This window comes from Musca autumnalis, unplaced genomic scaffold (genome assembly GCF_047663935.1).
Source record: "Musca autumnalis isolate F117 unplaced genomic scaffold, ASM4766393v1 scaffold_3, whole genome shotgun sequence".
In the NCBI taxonomy this organism is placed as follows: domain Eukaryota; kingdom Metazoa; phylum Arthropoda; class Insecta; order Diptera; family Muscidae; genus Musca; species Musca autumnalis.
The window spans coordinates 75,172,047-75,193,584 of record NW_027411866.1 but is presented as its reverse complement, the minus strand read 5'-3'; the positions used below and the strand labels follow the sequence as shown (position 1 = coordinate 75,193,584).

General features: G+C 36.7%; 1 protein-coding gene across 19 annotated transcripts in view; it reads left to right on the top strand.

Moving 5' to 3' along the window:
• Positions 1-21,538, top strand: part of X11Lbeta — an 815,486-nt gene that overhangs the window by 742,275 nt on the left and 51,673 nt on the right. For all 19 annotated transcript variants that reach the window (XM_073971805.1, XM_073971804.1, XM_073971803.1 and 16 more), the window contains 2 exons: positions 10,110-10,393; positions 10,643-11,413. In XM_073971805.1, the coding sequence (XP_073827906.1) occupies positions 10,110-10,393; positions 10,643-11,413 (1,055 nt within the window). The remainder of the gene's footprint in view (positions 1-10,109; positions 10,394-10,642; positions 11,414-21,538) is intronic.

Genomic DNA, 21,538 nt, shown 5'->3' with positions numbered 1-21,538 from the left:
AGCATACAGCTAGCTCAGTATGCAACAACATATTTAGAAATGCATTTCCAATGACCATCCATCCATTCGTCTAGATTCTAGAATTAGAGGAAACCAGTAGTGCATGTGTCCATTTGCAATCGTTTACCTTAAGATTTGTCAACAAAAGAATGAGTCGAAATAGAGATTTGAAAATTTGGCCCAGTTTGCATGTTTCAGTTTTTCACCAGCTATGTGACTAATAACCCATAACGATATGTTGAAGTGTTTACCTTGAAGTGTTCGGGATTCATTTGAAAAAGGAAGAATAAATGCGTAAATATGCTAAATGACATTGTCGTGCGAAAGAAATTGCTTGGAATACACAGCATGATATTTGAGAAACTGTGTAAATATACACACATATATATAGATGTATCTTCAGGAATTACAAATTGCAGCTGTACATGTTGGGTTGCTCCTATTTAATGATGTGATTAACCCTTTCGGTGCTTCTTTTTTGTTTTTGATCTGAAAAATATATTTTTCCAATTTTATATATACTTAAGTCCACTATATGAATAATCAAAACTAATTTTTTAACATTTTGTTTGGAAAAGTGGTTTTTGGACACTATGCCATATGGCATAGAATGTATTTAAAGGAAAAAAAAAACAAAACTAAAATATTCAAGTTTTTAATTAAATTCCATCTTATAGCAGACCAGGAGGCCTTATAGAAGAGGAAGAGGTCTTCTTATAGAAGAGCAGGACGTCTTCTCTTAAAAGAGCAGAAGGTCCTCTCATAGAAGGCCAGGATGTCTTCTCCTGGAAGAGCAAAAGGTCGTCTCATAGAAGGACAGGATGTTTTCACATAGAAGAGCAGGACTTTTGCATATAGAAGGGCAGGAGGTCTTCTTATAGAAGAACAGGAGGTCTTCTTATAGTAGAGCAAGAGGTCTTCTTATAGAAGAGCAGGAGGTCCTCTCCTTGAAGAGCAGGAGGTCCTCTTCTTGAAGAGCAGGACGTCTTTTCATAGAAGAGCAGGACGTTTGCATATAGAAGGGAAGGACGTCTTCTGATAGAAGAGCAGGGCGTCTTTTCATATAAGAGCAGGACGTTTGCATATAGAAGGGCAGGAGGTCTTCTTATAGAAGAGAAGGAGGACTTCTTATACAAGAGCAGGAGGTCTGCTCATAGAAGAGTAGGGCGTCTTCTCGTAGAAGAGAAGGACGTTTGGATATAGAAGGGCAGGAGGTATTCTTATAGAAGAGAAGGAGGTCTTCTTATAGTAGAGCAAGAGGTCTTCTTATAGAAGAGCAGGAGGTCCTCTCCTTGAAGAGCAGGAGGTCCTCTTCTTGAAGAGCAGGACGTCTTTTCATAGAAGAGCAGGACGTTTGCATATAGAAGGGAAGGACGTCTTCTGATAGAAGAGCAGGACGTCTTTTCATATAAGAGCAGGACGTTTGCATATAGAAGGGCAGGAGGTCTTCTTATATAAGAGAAGGAGGACTTCTTATACAAGAGCAGGAGGTCTGCTCATAGAAGAGCAGGGCGTCTTCTCGTAGAAGAGAAGGACGTTTGGATATAGAAGGGCAGGAGGTATTCTTATAGAAGAGAAGGAGGTCTTCTTTTATAAGAGCAGGAGGTCTGCTCATAGAAGAGCAGGACGTCTTTTCATAGAAGAGCAGGACGTTTGCTTATAGAAGGCGGGAGGTATTCTTATAGAAGAGAAGGAGGTCTTCTTATACAAGAGCAGGAGGTCTGCTCATAGAAGAGAAGGACGTTTACATATAGAAGGGCAGGAGGTTTCTTATAGAAGAGAAGGAGGTCTTCTTATATAAGAGCAGGAGGTCTGCTCATAGAAGAGCAGGACGTCTTCTCACAGAAGAGCAGGGGCCCTTCTTATAGAAAAGCATAAGATCTTCTCATTGAAGACCAGGAGGTCTACTTATAGAAGACATTAAGGTTTGTCATAGAATATCTGGAGGTCTACTATTAGAAGATTTGGGGGTCTTCACATAGAAGGTCTTCTTATAGAATATCTGGAGGTCTTCTTTTAGAACATTTAAAGCCTTTTATAGAAGACCTAGGGTCTTCTTATAGAAAACCTAGGGTCTACTTATAGAAAAGCTAGGTCTTCTTATGGAAGATTTGAGGCCTTCTTATAGAAAAACTGGAGGACTTCTTATAGAAGACCTGAATGTCTTCATATAGCAGATCTGAAGGACTTCTTATAGAACACCTGAATGTCATCCTATAGAAGGGCTGGAGGTCAGCTTGTAGAAGACGTAGGGGCCATCTTATATAATATCGGGAGGAGTTATTTTAGAAAATCTGCAAGAGTTGTTATACGTCATCTGGAGGTTTTCTTATGGTGGATCTGGAGGTTTCCTTATAGAAGACCTGGAGGTCTACTTATACAAGATCTGGAGTTCTTCTTATAGAAGACCTGGAGGTCTATTTATACAAGATCTGGAGGTCTTCTTATAGAAGATCTAGGGGTTTTACAATAGAAGATCTGGGAGTCAAACAAAGTGAAACATTTCCGTTGGGAAAAATCTATGCCATATGGCATAGTATGAAATATAAAAAATCTGGCAGCTCCATTGAACTATATTTCGGATCTTTTTTTCGTTTTAATTATTAAGGCAATGATTATCTACTAAATTAAATACAAAAAGTTAACAAAAAAAATATTTTTGTTAATAAAATATATAAAATTATAAGATGGTATTTTCATGCAAATTTTAAATCGAACGAGGAGCGCTTTCTCTTTGAGACATAACAATGTATAGGTTCCACCAATCAAAAATTTTTGTCGAATTATTTTTAGATAACACTTCTGGGAAAAATACAAAATTATTAAAAAAAGAGTGCCCATAAGTATTTTGCCTTAAAACGGCCTTCAAAAACTGGTTATGCCATATGGCATAGAATCCCCGAAAGGGTTAAGAATATATTTCCAACTCAGCACATCATTTTATACCCTCATCCTCCAAGCTAATGAGGGCGCCTCATCGGAATAATGGTTTTAGACCCTAAGAATGTTTGGATGATATACATATTAGACTATTTTGGGACAATTTAGCCCTGTCCATTCGTCTATTAATGTACCTGGTCAAATTTTGCTCCTCGTAATATATGTTTCAAAATTAAAATTAGAAAAGATTGGCCATGCCGGTTCACTCTTTTGCCGAAACTTTGCACATCGTACAATCTTTATCGGAAAGCGTCTTTTGGTACCATCTATATCATCTACTACACTATTAAATCAAGTTCGAATAATTTTCGCATAAGTGCAGCTTAAGGATTTTCTCAGGTAGTTTCGACATTTCTCAGATAGTTTCATCCCCGCTCATATTAAGACAGTATAAGTATTTTCCATACAATTATATTTATAAGTAAATTACAAATATAACGGGGAAGCTCTGGCTACTAGGCCTTAAGCTAAATTCTAAAGATAAATGCCCTACTTCCTGAGAGTATTATCCTAAAGCTTTACAAGACTTACGTCCATAAAGTAAAATATGTTGGGAAAAAGCTAATTTTTTAACATATTGTCGGTGTCATGCTTAAGTGTTCCATACGCCACCTGCCTTTTTGAGATAATCGCATTTAAATGTTTTGCCCTATAACTGCGTGGAGCTAACTTAAGAAAATATTTAAATTTTTGACTTTAATTATTAATAATAGTATATAGAACATACTTTTAAAATTATAGAGGAATATGTATTGGAATATACAATTAATTTAGAATTTTTTAAAAATAGAATTTTTGTCGATTTGTTCCACATCCACACTTGACACAAATGTGAAATCTTGTACACCATATTGGAACAAAGTGTCAAAAAATTTATATTTTTGCCTCAGGGCGAAACCTATAGCTCTGCTGTAAGGCGGATGACCCATCAATTCCACGTTTTGTCCGATCAAACATGCGCTGGCTTGAATCGATCTGTGAGAGCCCACATTGTCATGATGCAGAAAGATTTGTCTTCTCTAGTTCGTTTTTCGAATTTCTCAGGACAACCAAATTATAATGTACATACCACTCAGAATTAACCGTCCTATATTTCTCAAGCAGTATAGTCACCATACGGCCAGTTTTTCTGATGAAACAGACAACCTTTTGCTTCGAAGTGCTTCTTACATGAACAACTTTCATTTGATTTGGACCGCTTTCGAAGACCCAAACGACCGATTCCTGATTTGTTTCAGCCTCCAAAGCATAGATGCTAGATTCGTCGTCTGTGACGACCTTATAAACGTTGTTTGAAGCACCGCGATCGATTGTATGCACAATTTCTTTGAACCAATTCACAGGCTTTTTTGAGCGATTGTCCAATTTTGCGGGATCTAACGAGAAAAATCCGTGTGTTTATGCTATATCAAATGTTAGTTGGTGGAAGAAATGCCTATCTCACGGTATTTAACATGGTGATCTCGCATTATCCGTTCATGCACGGCATATTTTTTTCTGGCACAACGACCGATTTTGGGCGACCCTCACGACCTTTGTTTTTTGGCGAATGCCGACCACGGTTAAATTCATTCATTAAACCAGATTTTCATATACCTATAAGATGGTCCTTTATCGACATACAAAGATTTAATTTGATCGATGCACTCTTGCGGTGATTATCCAAGTCGAAAGTTGGGAACAATTCATGGACGAAAATGTTCACAAGTAAATTCCATTTTTAAGAACATATTTAGCAACATATGTTGTTCTATTTTTAGAACAATTGAGGTGAAATTATATTCAAATTCAACACTCCATATTTTTTTGTTTTTATACCCTCCGACCATATAAAGTATATATATTCTTGATCAGGATCCATGATCCATGTCCGTCTGGCTGTCTGTTGTAATCACTCTAGCGTTCGCAATAATTGAGCTAGAGCTCGGATGTCTTTTTTCCATAGGCAGGTCAAGTTCGAAGATGGGCTATATCGGACCACTTTTTGGCATAGCCCTCATATAACGGTACCTCTCGATTTTCGGTATTTTGGGGATTTTTTTACCGAACTACCTGTAATTTATCGTACGGGGTTCCCAGTGGTCACAAAATACCTCCACTAAAACTGTCGACATAGGACCATGTTTTGGTATAGCCCCGATATAAGGGTACCTCCCGATTTTCGGTATTTTGTGGATTTTAACTAAATTTTTTGGCTAAACTACCTGTAATTGAACATTTGAGATTCCCAGTGGTCACAAAACAACTACCTGTGATTTGACTGTTGAGGTTCCTAGTAATCGCAAAACATCTCCACCAAAAACTGTCAACATAGGTCCATGTTTTGGTATAGCGCCCATATAACGGTGCCTCCCCATTTTCGGTATTTTTGACCGAACTATCTGTAATTCGAAAAACTGTCCCCATATGTGCATGTTTTGGTAGAGCCCTTATATAAAGGTACCTCCCGATTTTAGTTTTTTTTTTATTTTAGCAACAATTTTGACCCAAATATCTGAAATTCGACATTTGAGGTTCCCAGTGGTCACTTCTCCATCAACAACATAAGTCCTTTGATATAGACCCATATAAGTTTCCCGACCGATTGAATACATTTATACATACAAAATATCTCCGCCTAAAGTTGTGGACAGGAAAGAAAATAATTATTCCGTTTTAGATCAGAATATTTTATGGTGGAGGGTATAAAAAGTGCGACCCGGCCGAACTTAAAGCTTTTTTACTTGTTTATTTTTCTTTTTTTTTCGTTCCCTTCTGGTTTTGAACACACGAACTCCCGATTTGTAGCCAAACACACTACACACTAGGCCACTAGAACGAACAGTAAGGGTTCTTTAAACACATCCATGTATGTACATCAAAATTTCTTCATATTTTTGTGAATAAAAAATCCCATGCCGACGGTGAGCTCTGAACACACAACCCTAGGATTTGTATTCGGACACACTAGCTTTGTGCCACCATACTCATTACTTAATATGTAAGGAAGTAATTAATTATATGTAAACCATTATATATGTACTGCCTGATAATGCGGAATGTAATGACAACTCATTACTCGGTAATGCTTGTAGTAATGACATGTGCTTATCAAATGTTTGCTAGATAGGTCCATGTCTCGGTATATTCCCATACAACAGTACCTGCTGATTTTCGGTATTTTGAGGACTTTAGTTACTTTTTCGATTGAAGTACCTGTAATTTGACGTTTAATTTTCCAGAGGTCACAAAACTATTCTATTTTCAATATGTGTCCATATTTTGGTATATATTATATTTATAGGTATTTAGGTAGTTTTAGAATTTTAACAACTTTTTGAACAGGTTGTTCTGTTATTTGAAATTTAAGGTTCCCAGTGGTCACAAATCTTCTCCACCAAAAATTGTCAATTATCAGGATTTTAGCTACATGTATTGTACCTCCCGATTTTAGGTATTTTGAGAATTTTAACTACTTTTTGAGCGAACTACCTGTTATTTGACATTTGAGATTCAATGTGGTCACAAAACTTCTCCACCAAAAAATTTCAATTATTAGGAGTTTAGCTACATGTTTTGACCGAACTATCTGTAATTTGACATTTAATGTTGTTAGTGGTTATAAAATTCCTTCACCAAAAATTGCCAATATACATATGTCCACACTTTTATATAGCCCTCGTATAAAGTTGGCGGAAGATTAAAGAAATTTTTTGATATTTTTTCTGATATTATTTACTCTTAATATTGTGGACAGGAAAGAAAATCAACTAATTTTACTTTATCGTGGAGGGTATAAAAGGTTTTCATTGTTTCATTTCTTATGTTTTCCTGAGGAAAAAAAAACATTTCTTCTTTTAATTTTTCTCTTTATACTTGTCCAATCTTAACCATTATTCCTTCGGTGGTTTCCTCCCACATTGTCTGGTGACAGAGAAGTGGTCTTATGTTTGTATAAAGGTAACATCCATGTTATTGCCGCAGCGATGCGCACCAGCCTCGCTCTATTGCCATACCATTTCACAGTCGTGGTATGGCCCCAGAAAAGAGAGAATTAAACTTTTAGCCGAATCTTTAACCCATCGTAATGAATCTGTTCTGTTCATCATCTGTGAAGATGTTTTAGCCTCCGGTTAGTCGGGTCATCAGAAATCTTCATCGCAGCATGTGTTAACATGCTTATAACAATATTTTTCGACCGAGTCAGTAGATGGATGAGAGTTATTTTTTTAAATGTTAGTAATGAGAATACTAAATTAACTTTAAACTGATTTTCTTTATAAATAAAAATCAAATGCCGATCATTGATAATTTCATCAGTTGAGAACATCTGGGCCGATTTGGATAATTTTTTTAATGTGCGTCGTAGCCCAACTTAGATTTATATGGAAAGAAAAATTGACACCTTTCATTTTTCTAAATATGTTACATTTACCCTATACAACATTAAGAAAAAAACGCTATATTTACAATAATTATGAATGTATTGGTTTGAACAATATTTAATTATTTGGGACCAAAAGATTTGATAACGCCCACTCTTTCAAATAGTATGTTATACCTACAAAACTACTGAACCGAATTTCCTAAAATTTTCGGGAAATGCGTGGAATGCCCCCGGTAAAAATAGACAATATATTATGTTGAATTTCCAAGGTGGCGGGGTACCTCCTTTATGCCATATTAAAAAAACGCTATATTTGCAAAAAAAATACGAATGTACAATTAAAAACGTATCAGTCGGCTTTGCCGACAGAGATATACCCTCAGCCTGTGTGAATTGAAACGTCCATCTATTGACAACAGATTATAAATTTTGTAACCCTTTTTGGAATCATATAGCTTAACAAGTGGCGCAGATAAATTTATACGCGTTGCTCTAGAGGAAGATTAGTGTCCACTTAAGATAAAAAATAATAGATCCTGGATCAAGCAGTGTTGTTATTAGGTTCTATCATTCCATATCATTGCATATCTTCAAGTAATAGTTCGCCGATTTATTGGGCGGAAGATTCTGATTATTTCCCTTAAGAGTTAATATTCTTTTTTCCACAAAAATCCATTTATATCTGTGTACGAGTATGTTGCTTCGTTTTTAAATGGTTTTATTTAGCTCACCCCGTTTGTTTTATTTATTCTTGGGTCAAATTTAATAATTAAAATTTCACCCTCTTCCTGTCAACCGATTAATCTGAAATTTTGTATACACTTTGGATTTTGGTGACAATACAATTATGTTTATTCATTATCATTATAAATTCAAGATGGCCGCCGCTACAAAATGGCGGAAAATTTATGTTTTATTAATCCCATCAATATGGGTATCAAATGAAAGGGCTCAACAAGCAGAATACAAAATACTATAAAAAATTGAAATCCAAGATGGGGGCCGCTACAAAATGGCGGATAACGTAGATTTTATCAATCCCATCAATATGGGTATCAAATGAAAGGGCTCAACAAGCAGAATACAAAATACTATAAAAAATTGAAATCCAAGATGGGGGCCGCTACAAAATGGCGGATAACGTAGGTTTTATCAATCCCATCAATATGGGTATCAAATGAAAGGGCTCAAAAAGCAAAATACAATATACTATAAAAAATTGAAATCCAAGATGGCGGCCGCTACAAAATGGCGGATAACGTAGGTTTTATCAATCCCATCAATATGGGTATCAAATGAAAGGGCTCAAAAAGCAGAATACAATATACTATAAAAAATTTAAATCCAAGATGGCGGCCGCTACAAAATGGCGGATAACGTAGGTTTTATCAATCCCATCACTATGGGTATCAAATGAAAGGTCTCAACAAGTAGAATACAATTTACTATGAAAAATTGAAATCTAAGATGGTCGCCGCTACCAAATGGCTGATAACAATTTTTTATCAATCCCACCAATATGGGTATGAAATAAAAGGGCTTGACAAGAAGAATACAGTGCACTATACAACCTCAACCTCAATTTCGTCGAACTCAGATGTATGCAACAGATGTACCTTCCGTCCGAATTGATTTCGCAAGAGACGGAGTACATCTTATACACCCGAAAGCCATACAGTTTCCAGCTAAGTACAATTACGGGACGGCTGAAAGAACAATGTTGCCTTTAATACTATCATGGGCTTCTACAATACACAAAATGCAGGGCAGCACTGTGGATCACGCAGTCGTATACTTAGGTGCGAAACAGTTTGAAGAAGGTCAAGCCTACGTGGCTCTTAGTAGAGTAAGATCTTTGCAGGGACTACGCATAGAGGAGTTGGACTGCAATAAACTAACGGATAAGAAACCTTGCAATAATGAAACACTAAATGAATTAAACAGAATGCGAAATAAAAACTAAAAACTAGAAAATAAAAATTGGTAAAAAAACTTTTTAAGTTAAACGGTTTTATGTTAAACATACATTGCAATGTTTAAGATAAATGTACTAAAAACCAAAAAATAATAAAATAGATACAGTCGTGGGAATTATAAACATATGCATAGACTAGACTAAAATAAAACCGTGGGGCACGTCAATTGTCTACAGTCGTTGATTAAAATTAAAATGTTTGTTTTGTAATGTTACACTATAATTAGGCAGTTGTTCAACCGACAACGATGGACGTGTGATAAGTAGGGCTAGAATGTGGAAACAAGCTAGCAAGCTCGATTATAAGCGAGTTTTAGGGTTTCATAGTGGTGATAAACTAGTTGAAACATCTCTTTTATTTACATGGAGTGTATAACTATTGGAATTTCCATGAGCAAGAAAATAGTAAGTAATTTCCTCACCGTCTGCGGGCTAACTGCCTAACGACGAATTAAACGATTCATCTATCGCACATTAAGTCGATAATTTGTAGACAATTGACGTGCCCCACGGTTTTATTTTAGTCTAGTCTATGCATATGTTTATAATTCCCACGACTGTATCTATTTTATTATTTTTTGGTTTTTAGTACATTTATCTTAAACATTGCAATGTATGTTTAACATAAAACCGTTTAACTTAAAAAGTTTTTTTTACCAATTTTTTATTATTATTCCTTTATTTACAATAACAAAACCCCCCAGAGCACTTTTTGTCAACAGAAATCCTTAACCACACTTTGCATTAATTCCGATTATTGATTGACGACACATTCTCTTGTTTACATTACAACAAATTTATTTACATTTCTCTACCTTTTTGTTGCAGAATATGAAGGTTCACCACGACGCATTGGACAAATGGGCAACAATAGCAACAACGATGAAGACCATCATCATCATCAGCAACATCATCGGACAAACAGCAACAAAATTCAAGGGAATGCCACAAATAAAACCAATCATCACAGGGATGCTATCTCGAGCAGCAATAACACCACAACGTCGACGACAGTTGTCAGTGGCGGAGGTGGTGGCGGTGTTGGAGCAGCTGCTAATATCTCAAATAATTCTCCAAAACAACATTATACAGCAAGACCAGGGTTTCCACAGGTAAGAAAGTCATTTTCAACGTTTGAAAATCCTTTTTGCAATCAAACCAAATGCATTGACAATGGGCAGCTTAAGTTAGAAAGCCACAAAGAAATAAATTCAATATTTTGTATTCTGCCGTTTGATGACACTAGCATAAGATTAAAAATAAATATTATTTCCATTTTCTTCTTTCTTCTTTCTGTTCTTTCGCTCTCTTTCTCCTTTTTGTGATGCCATTGTCCTGTTCGGAAATATACAATCACGCAGCGTATCATATCTCCACAACGTGAGACAACACCACCGATTATGCTGCTAAATTACAATGGCAAAAGTCAACAACAGCAGCAGCAACAACAACACCATCAACAACAATTGAGTTCACAACAACAGTCTCCAACTAGAGACAACAATGCCGAAGATACCAGCAATGATGTATCGGAAATTGGCACAATCTCTGACCTGACAACGCCAGAGGCTATTATCCATCCAGCCGGGACAGCTGGCATAGTCACGGGAACTGGCAGCGGTAGTCGTGCTACCTGTGATAGTCGTGCCACCACATCCCCATCGCCACCACTACTGCCTTCTTCTGCCAATCTGGACATGGAGACAACAGCAGGCACATCAATATCGGCATCAGCCACTACAACAGCAGCACCAACTGCTACAACATCTATGACAGTTAGTTCCAAATGTAGTACACCAACAACGCCACCCAATACATCGGCTACAACAATGACATCGCTAAATAATCTGGCCGCATCAACGTCGTCGCCGACAACTGGTGTCAATGTATCGACAGCAGCAGCGGCGACAGTGTCACCACCATCAGCAACAACAATAACAACACCATCCTCGTCCATATTGCTGCCATCAAATATTGTCAGCAGCAATCCCTTGACTATACCGACCAAGTCATCAACCTTTGATTACCTCTATGAGTTCTCAGAAACACGCAAGGTGCTCGAAGAGTTTTTCAAGTGTCCCTCCAGCGATGACAAGCCCATCATTGAGAATAGCAGTGACGTTGATAGCATTGTAAGTTTTTATGTCGTTCTTCTTGTTGTTGTTTTTCCTTATGTATTTCTGGCGAAGAACAAAGAAATGAAATTATTTATATGTATTTTTCTTCGCTTTTCCAATACGACTAAATGCGTATTATTACAAGGATTGTGGTGATGGAGAAGATCTTTTTTAAAAGGGATCTACAGATAAATTGAAAATATGAGAGTTTATTTTTATATACATAGATGTATGTACGTAACATAACAATTTGAAAAAATCCGGACAGATATTTATTGTCTAAGGTTTAAAGGAAGAATGCAAAAAGCGCGAGACATGAAAGAGGATGAAAGTATCCTTAATGAGAAACCTATCCATTTTGGCTTAGATTGCATATGTAAGTGAAATATTTTATTGAACCCATCAAAAAAACTCATTACAAATCTCTTTACTAACCCATTATTTTAACAAAAGTATGTTGCCAGAAATGTGTTTGTAGTTATTTTCTGGCATAACCACTCTCGAAGGAATAACCGATTTGGTCCATACTTTCCACATCGCAATATTTCTACCAGACATTGATCAGGTTCGAATATAGACTATATGGGTCCACTACTTCGGGTGGTTCACACAGAAAAGTCCAGTCCTAGGTGCACCTACTACTGCGGTACAAGTTTTTTAAGGGACAAAATGAGAAAATGGTAAAAAAAACATTATGGCTACCATATGTAGTGCTGGTGCGCATGAAAACTCTCGAACCGTATACTGCGTTGGTCCGCACTTTACATACTGTAATAATTCTGCGAATCTCAGATTAAGTTCGAAGTTAGGGTCCACGCCTTACAGTGCCTCCTCCACAAAAGTTCAAAAACATTCGCATAAATGTTACGGGCGATATCTCTTAAACGTAGCCACCGATTTGGCCCAACTTTGGATGTTTTGTCCAAGTGTTAGAGCGCCACATGTCCGTATGTACATACACTTAAGCCAGCGTATACCTGTTATGCTCTATAACCTCGGAAGTATGGAGAGGGTTATTCTTTTAGGGTAGCTCCCTCACAAAGTTTCAACATTTTCGTTTAAGTGCAGTTTAAGATTTGTTGGAGGACCCATGTTGTTACGCTCACTTGATCTCAGTATCTTCAGATAAAATGTGCTTAGGTATAGTTAGGTTAGGTTATAATATGCACAGCTGCCGCTGATTTTGGCAGCCACTTCTCTCGGTGACCAGCGGTCCATTATGCTCATCCTGAAACAAGTAAAAAGTCGTTAAGTTCGGCTGGGCCGAACTTTTTATACCCTACACCATAAAAATATTCTTAACTAAAGTGGAATAATTAGTTTCCTTTCCTGTCTACAATTTTACTTGCAAAAATTTTTCGACCACGGATACCCCATATGCCTAAATTATCTACTCTAAAATTGTTTTCAATCATTGAGAACCTCAAATGTCAAATTACAGCTAGTTCGGTTAAAATTTGTAGCTAAAATCCTTAAAATACCAAAAGTAGGGAGGTTCCGTTATATGGGGGCTGTATCAAAACATAGATCTATGTTGACGATTTTTTGGTGGAGAAGTTTTGTGACCATTGAGAACTCTAAAAGTAAAAAATCTAGTTCAATTAAAAATTATAACTAAAATCCTCAAAATACAGCAAATCGGGAAATATCGTTAAAGGGGGCATATATCAAAACATGGACCTATGTTCATAATTTTTGGAATATAAACTTTTTGGTCACTAGGAACCCTAAATGTCAAATTATATCTAATTCGGTCTAAAAATGTGACTAAGAACGTCAAAATACCTGAAATCGGGAGGTACCGTTATATGGGGGCTATACCAAAATGTGATGCATCTTTCACCGTCCTATCTCCATTATTTTGGATGCTAGAGTGTTTACAACCGACGGGCGGATGGACATGCATAGTTCGACTCAGAAGTTTACCCCGATCAAGAATATACCTGTCATATATTTGTAGGGGTCATTACCCTACAGAGATTCTGATCTCAGATTTACGTAATTCTACACCCTGAGATTACCGGCCAGATTGGCTTCGATACCTTGTAAACAGGTACGTCTTGCCAAATCCTTACGGGCTATAGCTTACCATTGCGGAAGAAGCAATGCGGTGGTTTGACCATTCCTCCACCCATAGGTCAGCGGACTAGGATTCAATTCAGCAACTGTATCATTTCCCTCAACATTTCAGTGCCCTGCCTCAACCTTAAGGACGCCCAATTGCTCCCATCAGGGATTATTAGCCCAACTGTGTCCAAGTCCGGGATTGGCGAAATGTAGTAGATTTCACTACCACCCCCTGTCACTTAGATCTATCTGACTAACTATCCGCTGTAAGACACTTCCATGTTAATAGAACTTACTGAGTCTAGGCCCTCAAGGCTCCTGCAATTATTTAAGAGCACTGCGTAAAATAAGAATGTGATACCGTCTAATGCACCCAAAACAGCCTTTGTCTTTTGACAGGTCATATTAGGACCTTCTTCTTCATCGGCACATATCCTGCAGTATTCCATGTGGTTGTCCTCTCACTTGCTTGTCATAGATCTAATACTGCAATCAATCTCTTATAATGACACATACAGTGATTATGATCTCTGATTTACGTAGTGAGAGAAGGGCGGCAGTTTTACGGTCTAATTGACTTCGATGCCTTACAACCTGGTACGTTCTGTCAAATCCTTACTGTTTTCTCTGCCAAGAGCTTATCGAGTTTTCTGTAAAAACTTCTGCTTTAAAAACTCGGCAATTGTCGTTAAGTTTGTACGAGCACTAATGTTCAATTCTTCAAAATACACACCAGCTCCTGCGCATTCTTCCATCCTCGACCCATCTGTGAGGATGGATGGACTACTCGCTCCTATCAGGGATTATTACCTCAGCTGTGTCAAAGTTTCTAGCAATTCTATCCCTTGATTAAAATATTTTTCCTCAAGGTCTTCAAAATAGTGGTTTACAACTGTAATTGCATCTTCATTTGAGGTAAAACGCTTGCCAGCAAGGAATTTTTTTAGATTTGGGAACAAGTAAAAGTCACTGGGAGCTAAATCAGGAGAATAAGGTGGGTGGTCAAGCAACTCGTACTTTAATTCGTTGATTTTAGCCATTGTTAAAACACTCTAGTGCGCTGGTGCGTTGTCTTGATGAAAAATTATTTGTTTGTGTTGTAAGCCAGGACGTTTTTCTCGAATTTGTACATTTAATTGATCCAAAAGGTTGCAATAGTACTCTGAATTTATTGTTTTACCCTTTTGTAGATAGTCAATCAATAAAATACCTTTGAAGTCCCAAAAAACCGTTGCCATAACCTTACCAGCCGATTGAATTGTTTTTGCCTTCTTTGGGGCACTTCCTCCAGCTTCAGTCCATTGTTTGGATTGTTCTTTCGTCCCTGGAGTATAGTGGTGGATCCATTTCTCATCAACAGTTATAAAACGACGCTTAAAATCCATTTTATTTCGCTTAAAACGATCCAAACAAGCTTGAGAAATGTTCATTTTTATGCGTTTTTGATCGACTGTTAACAAATGCGGCACCCATCTTGCAGAAAGCTTTTTCATCTGTAGTTCTTCATGCAAAATTAAATGGACTCGATCATTTGAGATGCCCATGATGTTAGCAATTTCACGCACTTTTATTCGTCGATCATTTAATACCATATCATGTACTTCAATGCTTGTACGACCACGTTTAAATTCAGTAACCCAATTTTTTACTGTTGCATATGAAGGAGCACTTTCACTTAACACATTCACCATATCATTATGAATTTCTTGTCCCGATAAACCTTTTTTATGTAAATATTTAATGACAGCACGCATTTCTAATTTTTCCATCGTAAAAAAATTGCGGATGCGTCTTTTTTGAACACCTGTTTCTATATGAAAGAGTTGCCAGATCGAAACAACATGTGTTCATAACAGAGAGGGAAGTTTCCAAAACACTTAACTTTTTTCTGTTTATACCGCGCTTTTTGTGCTAGGCTAAGAAGTTTCCGAACTGCCCTCGTAGAACCAATTCTGCCTGTGCTGGTGTGAATTGATAAAGTGTGTTTTTTACTAATGCATCTTTCATCAATTCAGGCAGAGTAGACAAGGATTTTCCTCTGATTACTTCAAAGGCAACTGCCCTAGTTCCTAGTCTATCGAATTCCTTAAGTATCACATTCACCAACAGAAGCCATCGCAAAGGAGATAAGACTCCTCCCTGTGGGGAAGCAAAATTGAAGCAAACAACCAACTAGAACAATATACCCTAGATCTTAGTAAACAACTTTCTAGAACATACGAACTCTGTAGAAACGGTTCTAAATGGTCAAAATAGCAAATCAAATGTGATGTTTATCCTCTTTTCTCGGTTCCTACTGCTGCTAGATACTAAACCGTTGAAAATTCAAGAAAACAATGGACTACAATAATGTGGCAAAGATATCAGCAAACAACTTCTGGAATATACGAAATGTCTTTGATCGGTTCTTAAATGTGAAAATAGCCAAAAACTTTTGAAAATATTCGATTTACACACAATGTAAGGAACAAGTAAATAAATAAATAACATAAGCATGTTGTGAGTTACTTAATGCTTGCTTCCCAAGTACTCTTTCACCCGAGAAGCTTCCTTGTAGATATCCCTGTGGATTCCCGACTGACATGACAAACCATCTTGTAATGTCCGGGGAGTTAATATTCCTTTTGCACGTTTTGCACAATGTAGCATTGTCATCCTCCCAAGGTCTATTTGCACTACTGTTGGATAAGGCCGTGCTACTTTCGGAACAAACAGGTACATGTAAGTTGGGTGGATGGTATTGGCACCAGTAGGTTTGCCGCTGGAGTAACCAATGCGGTCTTTGCACTCTATTTTAATACCCTCCACTATAGTATGGAGGGTATATTAAGTTTGTGTTTATGTTTGTAACACATCGAACTAATCATTTGCGACCCTTTAAAGTATATATATTCTTGATCAGGATAAACTTCTATGACGATCTAGCCATGTGCGTCTGTTGTAATCACTCTGTCCTTAATAATTGAGATAGAACGGTAAAATTTTGCAACCGAGTGTTTTTTTTCACATTTTTGACCAAACTAGCTGAAATTTGATATTTGACGTTCTTAATGGACTATAAACTTTTTCACTAAAAATTGTCAAGATAGGTCCACGTTTTGGTATAGCCCCACATAACGCTATCTCCCGATTTAAGGTATGAAGATAACACTAAGTTTAAAAATGGTCTATATCGGTCAATCCCCTTTGGTACCTCTTTCAAAAAAGTTCAACATTTTTAGGTTAAATGCAGTTTAAATGCTGTTTGCATAATAACAAATCGTGTTTTCCACCTTTCCTCGATGCTGAAGACATAACTCTGAAGCCTTTCGATCGAAGCAGGGACGTAGCCAGGATTTCATTTCGGGGGGGGGGCCTACCTGACCAAAATTTTTAAAGTTAATGTTAGCGAAAATTTATTATTTAGCAATGATTTAAACTTTATTTTAGGCTTATTTTACTGATGAAATAATTTTCATTACTATTTTTTAATTAAAATGGCGTAAGATTTCTTGGCCAATTTCCCCTTGTTTCAGGCTTCAATTTTCCACTCCAGAGTATGGTCATGGTATGGTCGGAAGTTCAGGTGTCCAATCGTTTTTATTGTCATAAAGAAACCAACTATCGTTATTTCCCTAAAGATATTTTGGTGTCCAATCGTAGATCTTATCACAAAGAATTTCTGAAGGCCGATAGCGGTTTTCTTGATAAAAAAAATATTCTGAGCAATAGTGAGTCTATCAATCATGAAATTCTAGCACCTAATCGCGGGTATGTAAATGACGAATTCTATTGCCCAATCGTGCATGTAAATAAACTATTTTGGCGTCCAATCGTCGGACTTCTCTTATAGAAATTCTGGTTTCCGATCGTGGATCTTCTCATAAGTTGGCCAGGAACTAGGAAAACACTGGCAACCAGTCTTGAATTCTTTTAAAATGAAATTCTGGCGTCCAATCCAAGATCAATACATGCATACATTCTTTTAGCAAAAATCCATGAACAAAATGTTTCCCAATCTACATTTTTTATACTCTCAGCCTTTAGTCAAAATAAACATCATCGAAAAAATGGTTTTAGGGCCAAAGTATGTTTGAAAGAAATCTGTTTCAGAAAACTTGAAGTCGACTTAGCTATGTTCGTCCGTCTTGGTGGAGGACACGATGATTCTCGAACAGATCGGTCCAAAATTTGGGCTTCGTTTTATTTTGTCCAAATTTTGATCAACTTCGAAGATGGACAATATCAATCCATTCTTTCGGTAACCTTCCACAGAGTATTTCAAAAATGTTCAGAGATGTGCAGTTTAAGACCTCTCTTGACAATAAATAAGTGGATACGTGTAAGCTGAAGACCTAAGTAGTCATGGCTTCACTTCCTTTTTGCTAATAATTTAGTTATAAGTAAAAATATGATATAAATAAATTAATAAGCAAAAAGACCTCTCTGGAAACCTGTCCGCAAAGCCGACTGATTCTTGTTGAGATTTTGACGAAGAAGAGAATCTGTTTCCGGTCAGTTTTTTTTTTATTTCGTTTGTCGTCACAAAGTCCTTTGTCAAAGCAGGAAAAAGGAACATTTCTACAAATGTGCATCCATAATTCCCAAAATACAGTTCAAAGAGTAACACTATGCAACACTGAAAATGCAAACAACTTCTAGTATGAATTTTTTGAAAATACATATTTACAGTTACAGTTCGGATTTTAAGGCCTCATCTAAACCGGGCTAAAACTACACGTTTTTTCATTTATCAGGCCTTTTTCTCAGAAACGAATAGGAATTTGGCCTTGCTGTCTTTAGCAATATTGTAGCCCTGTACTAGTAGAACTTATCTTCTGAAAAAAACACATAAGAAAAACTCCATCTACGGCATCAAAATCTATAAAATATAGAAAATTTTACATAACTGCAAGTAACCTTTTGCAAAAATCTTCCAAATAAGTTAGGTTCTCAACAACTCTTTAGAATATTCTGAAACTCTAAAATGCTTACTTCATGTTGTTTCATCAGTATTTTGCATCATATCTTTTACAACACGTATTTCAAACAAAGTTCACACCAACAGTTTATTCTCGCATTTCGGATTTCACTATATTATTGATATTTTTATTAAATCGTCGTTTGAAAAATGTACTGAAGACAACAGCATAGAGGCATTTTACAACAATGACATGTTCTGAAGAATTATGTATTACATTCCAGGGAATATTTTTCCAAAAGAAAATATTCAGGAAAATTAACGGTTGTGGAGATACGGTGCGAAATGTATTAAAATTGTGAAATTTTTGCATATATTTTGAAATAAATGCAGTTTTTCGAGTTCATTATTTCTCCAAATATTTTATTCTCAGTCAGAAGAAGATTCGCATTGGTTTCAGAGATATATCTCCGAATTTCTTTAAAAACTCAATATTTAACCATGTTTAGATGGGGCCATAAAATCCGAGCTGGATCTCGCACAACAAAACCCAACTAAGGTTTCTTGTCGTTTGGGTCTGTACTTTCAAAAAATCATCAGTTCTAATTGTTTGCACAAGATCACATTCAAAATGTTGCACAGTGTAATCGACAGAAAAAAATCTCTGAAGTTGAAATTCAATGTAAATTCGAAATATTGGAAATAATATGCAATAAATAAAATATAAATATTGACCTCAAGTTCATTAATCTTTGTTTTATTAACATTTGGAAGGTAGAACAAAACATAAAAGTACGACAGAAAAATCCTTTTTTGTACAATAGACATTTACTAATTTGTAACAAGAGACCAGTTTCTAATAATCTCAACGAACGAGACTGCGGTGGAACAGAAGTTTTATCATAAAAAATGGTTGGTATAGTTCTTTTTTTGCAAATTTGAAACATAATAAAGAGTAAGGACCACAAGAATGTTTTTTTATACCCTACACCACTATGTGGGGAGGGTATTATAAGTTGGTTTTGGCCAAAAAGTTTGTAACGCATCGAAATAATGGTCGTAGACCCATACTTATATATACCAAAATGAATGTCTCGACGAGCTGAGTCGATCTGGCTATGTGTGTCCGTCCGTCAGTCCGTCCGTCCGTCCGTCTGTCCGTCTGTCCATCTAAACCTTGTAATCACGCTACAGGTCGCAATTTTGATCGGATCGTCACGAAATTTTGGATATTGATGGGGGTCCCGGAGGGGAAGAAGCCTATTGATTTTGGTGATGGTCGGATAATATTTAGGGGTCGGAATGGACAAAAAACTTATGTGGATAAAAAGACAACGTTTTTTTTCAAAGCGAATATCTCAGCTTCTATACAGGGTATACCAAAAGCAAAGCCTGACAATAAAAGTAGAAAATATCACCTTTTTAATGATGTAAAGTAGGTTCTCGTAGGTGGTCAAACAACGAAGATATCACAATAGTCGCAAATAAAACCCAAATTTTAATTTTTGCGATTTTAATTATAATGACGAATATCACAGCTTTGGTTGGGGACTTTCCAAAAGCAAAGCCTGGCTATGAAAGTAGAAGATCCCATCTTTACAATGATGTAAACTAGTTCGGCGCAGGTGACCAAATAACGGAGATATCGCAATAGTCGATAATACATCCCATTTTTCCACTTTTTTGGAAATCACGCTACAGGTCGCAATTTTGATCGGATCGTCACGAAATTTTGAGGGTTAATGGAGGTCACACAGATGAAGAAGCCTATTGATTTTGGTGATGGTCGGATAATATTTAGGGGTCGTAATGGGCAAAAAACATATTTTGAGAAAAAGACAACGTTTTTTTCCTAAGCGAATATCTCAGCTTCAGTATGGGGTATACCAAAAGCGGAACCAGGCTATGAAAGTAGAAAATATCGCCTTTCTAATGATGTAAAGTAGGTTCTCGTTGGTGATCAAACAACGAATATATCGCAATAGCCGCTAATTATTATTTGTTTGTGTTGTAAGCCAGGACGTTTTTCTCGAATTTGTACATTTAATTGATCCAAAAGGTTGCAATAGTACTCTGAATTTATTGTTTTACCCTTTTGTAGATAGTCAATCAATAAAATACCTTTGAAGTCCCAAAAAACCGTTGCCATAACCTTACCAGCCGATTGAATTGTTTTTGCCTTCTTTGGGGCACTTCCTCCAGCTTCAGTCCATTGTTTGGATTGTTCTTTCGTCCCTGGAGTATAGTGGTGGATCCATTTCTCATCAACAGTTATAAAACGACGCTTAAAATCCATTTTATTTCGCTTAAAACGATCCAAACAAGCTTGAGAAATGTTCATTTTTATGCGTTTTTGATCGACTGTTAACAAATGCGGCACCCATCTTGCAGAAAGCTTTTTCATCTGTAGTTCTTCATGCAAAATTAAATGGACTCGATCATTTGAGATGCCCATGATGTTAGCAATTTCACGCACTTTTATTCGTCGATCATTTAATACCATATCATGTACTTCAATGCTTGTACGACCACGTTTAAATTCAGTAACCCAATTTTTTACTGTTGCATATGAAGGAGCACTTTCACCTAACACATTCACCATATCATTATGAATTTCTTGTCCCGATAAACCTTTTTTATGTAAATATTTAATGACAGCACGCATTTCTAATTTTTCCATCGTAAAAAAATTGCGGATGCGTCTTTTTTGAACACCTGTTTCTATATGAAAGAGTTGCCAGATCGAAACAACATGTGTTCATAACAGAGATGGAAGTTTCCAAAACACTTAACTTTTTTCTGTTTATACCGCGCTTTTTGTGCTAGGCTAAGAAGTTTCCGAACTGCCCTCGTAGAACCAATTCTGCCTGTGCTGGTGTGAATTGATAAAGTGTGTTTTTTACTAATGCATCTTTCATCAATTCAGGCAGAGTAGACAAGGATTTTCCTCTGATTACTTCAAAGGCAACTGCCCTAGTTCCTAGTCTATCGAATTCCTTAAGTATCACATTCAACAACAGAAGCCATCGCAAAGGAGATAAGACTCCTCCCTGTGGGGAAGCAAAATTGAAGCAAACAACCAACTAGAACAATATACCCTAGATCTTAGTAAACAACTTTCTAGAACATACGAACTCTGTAGAAACGGTTCTAAATGGTCAAAATAGCAAATC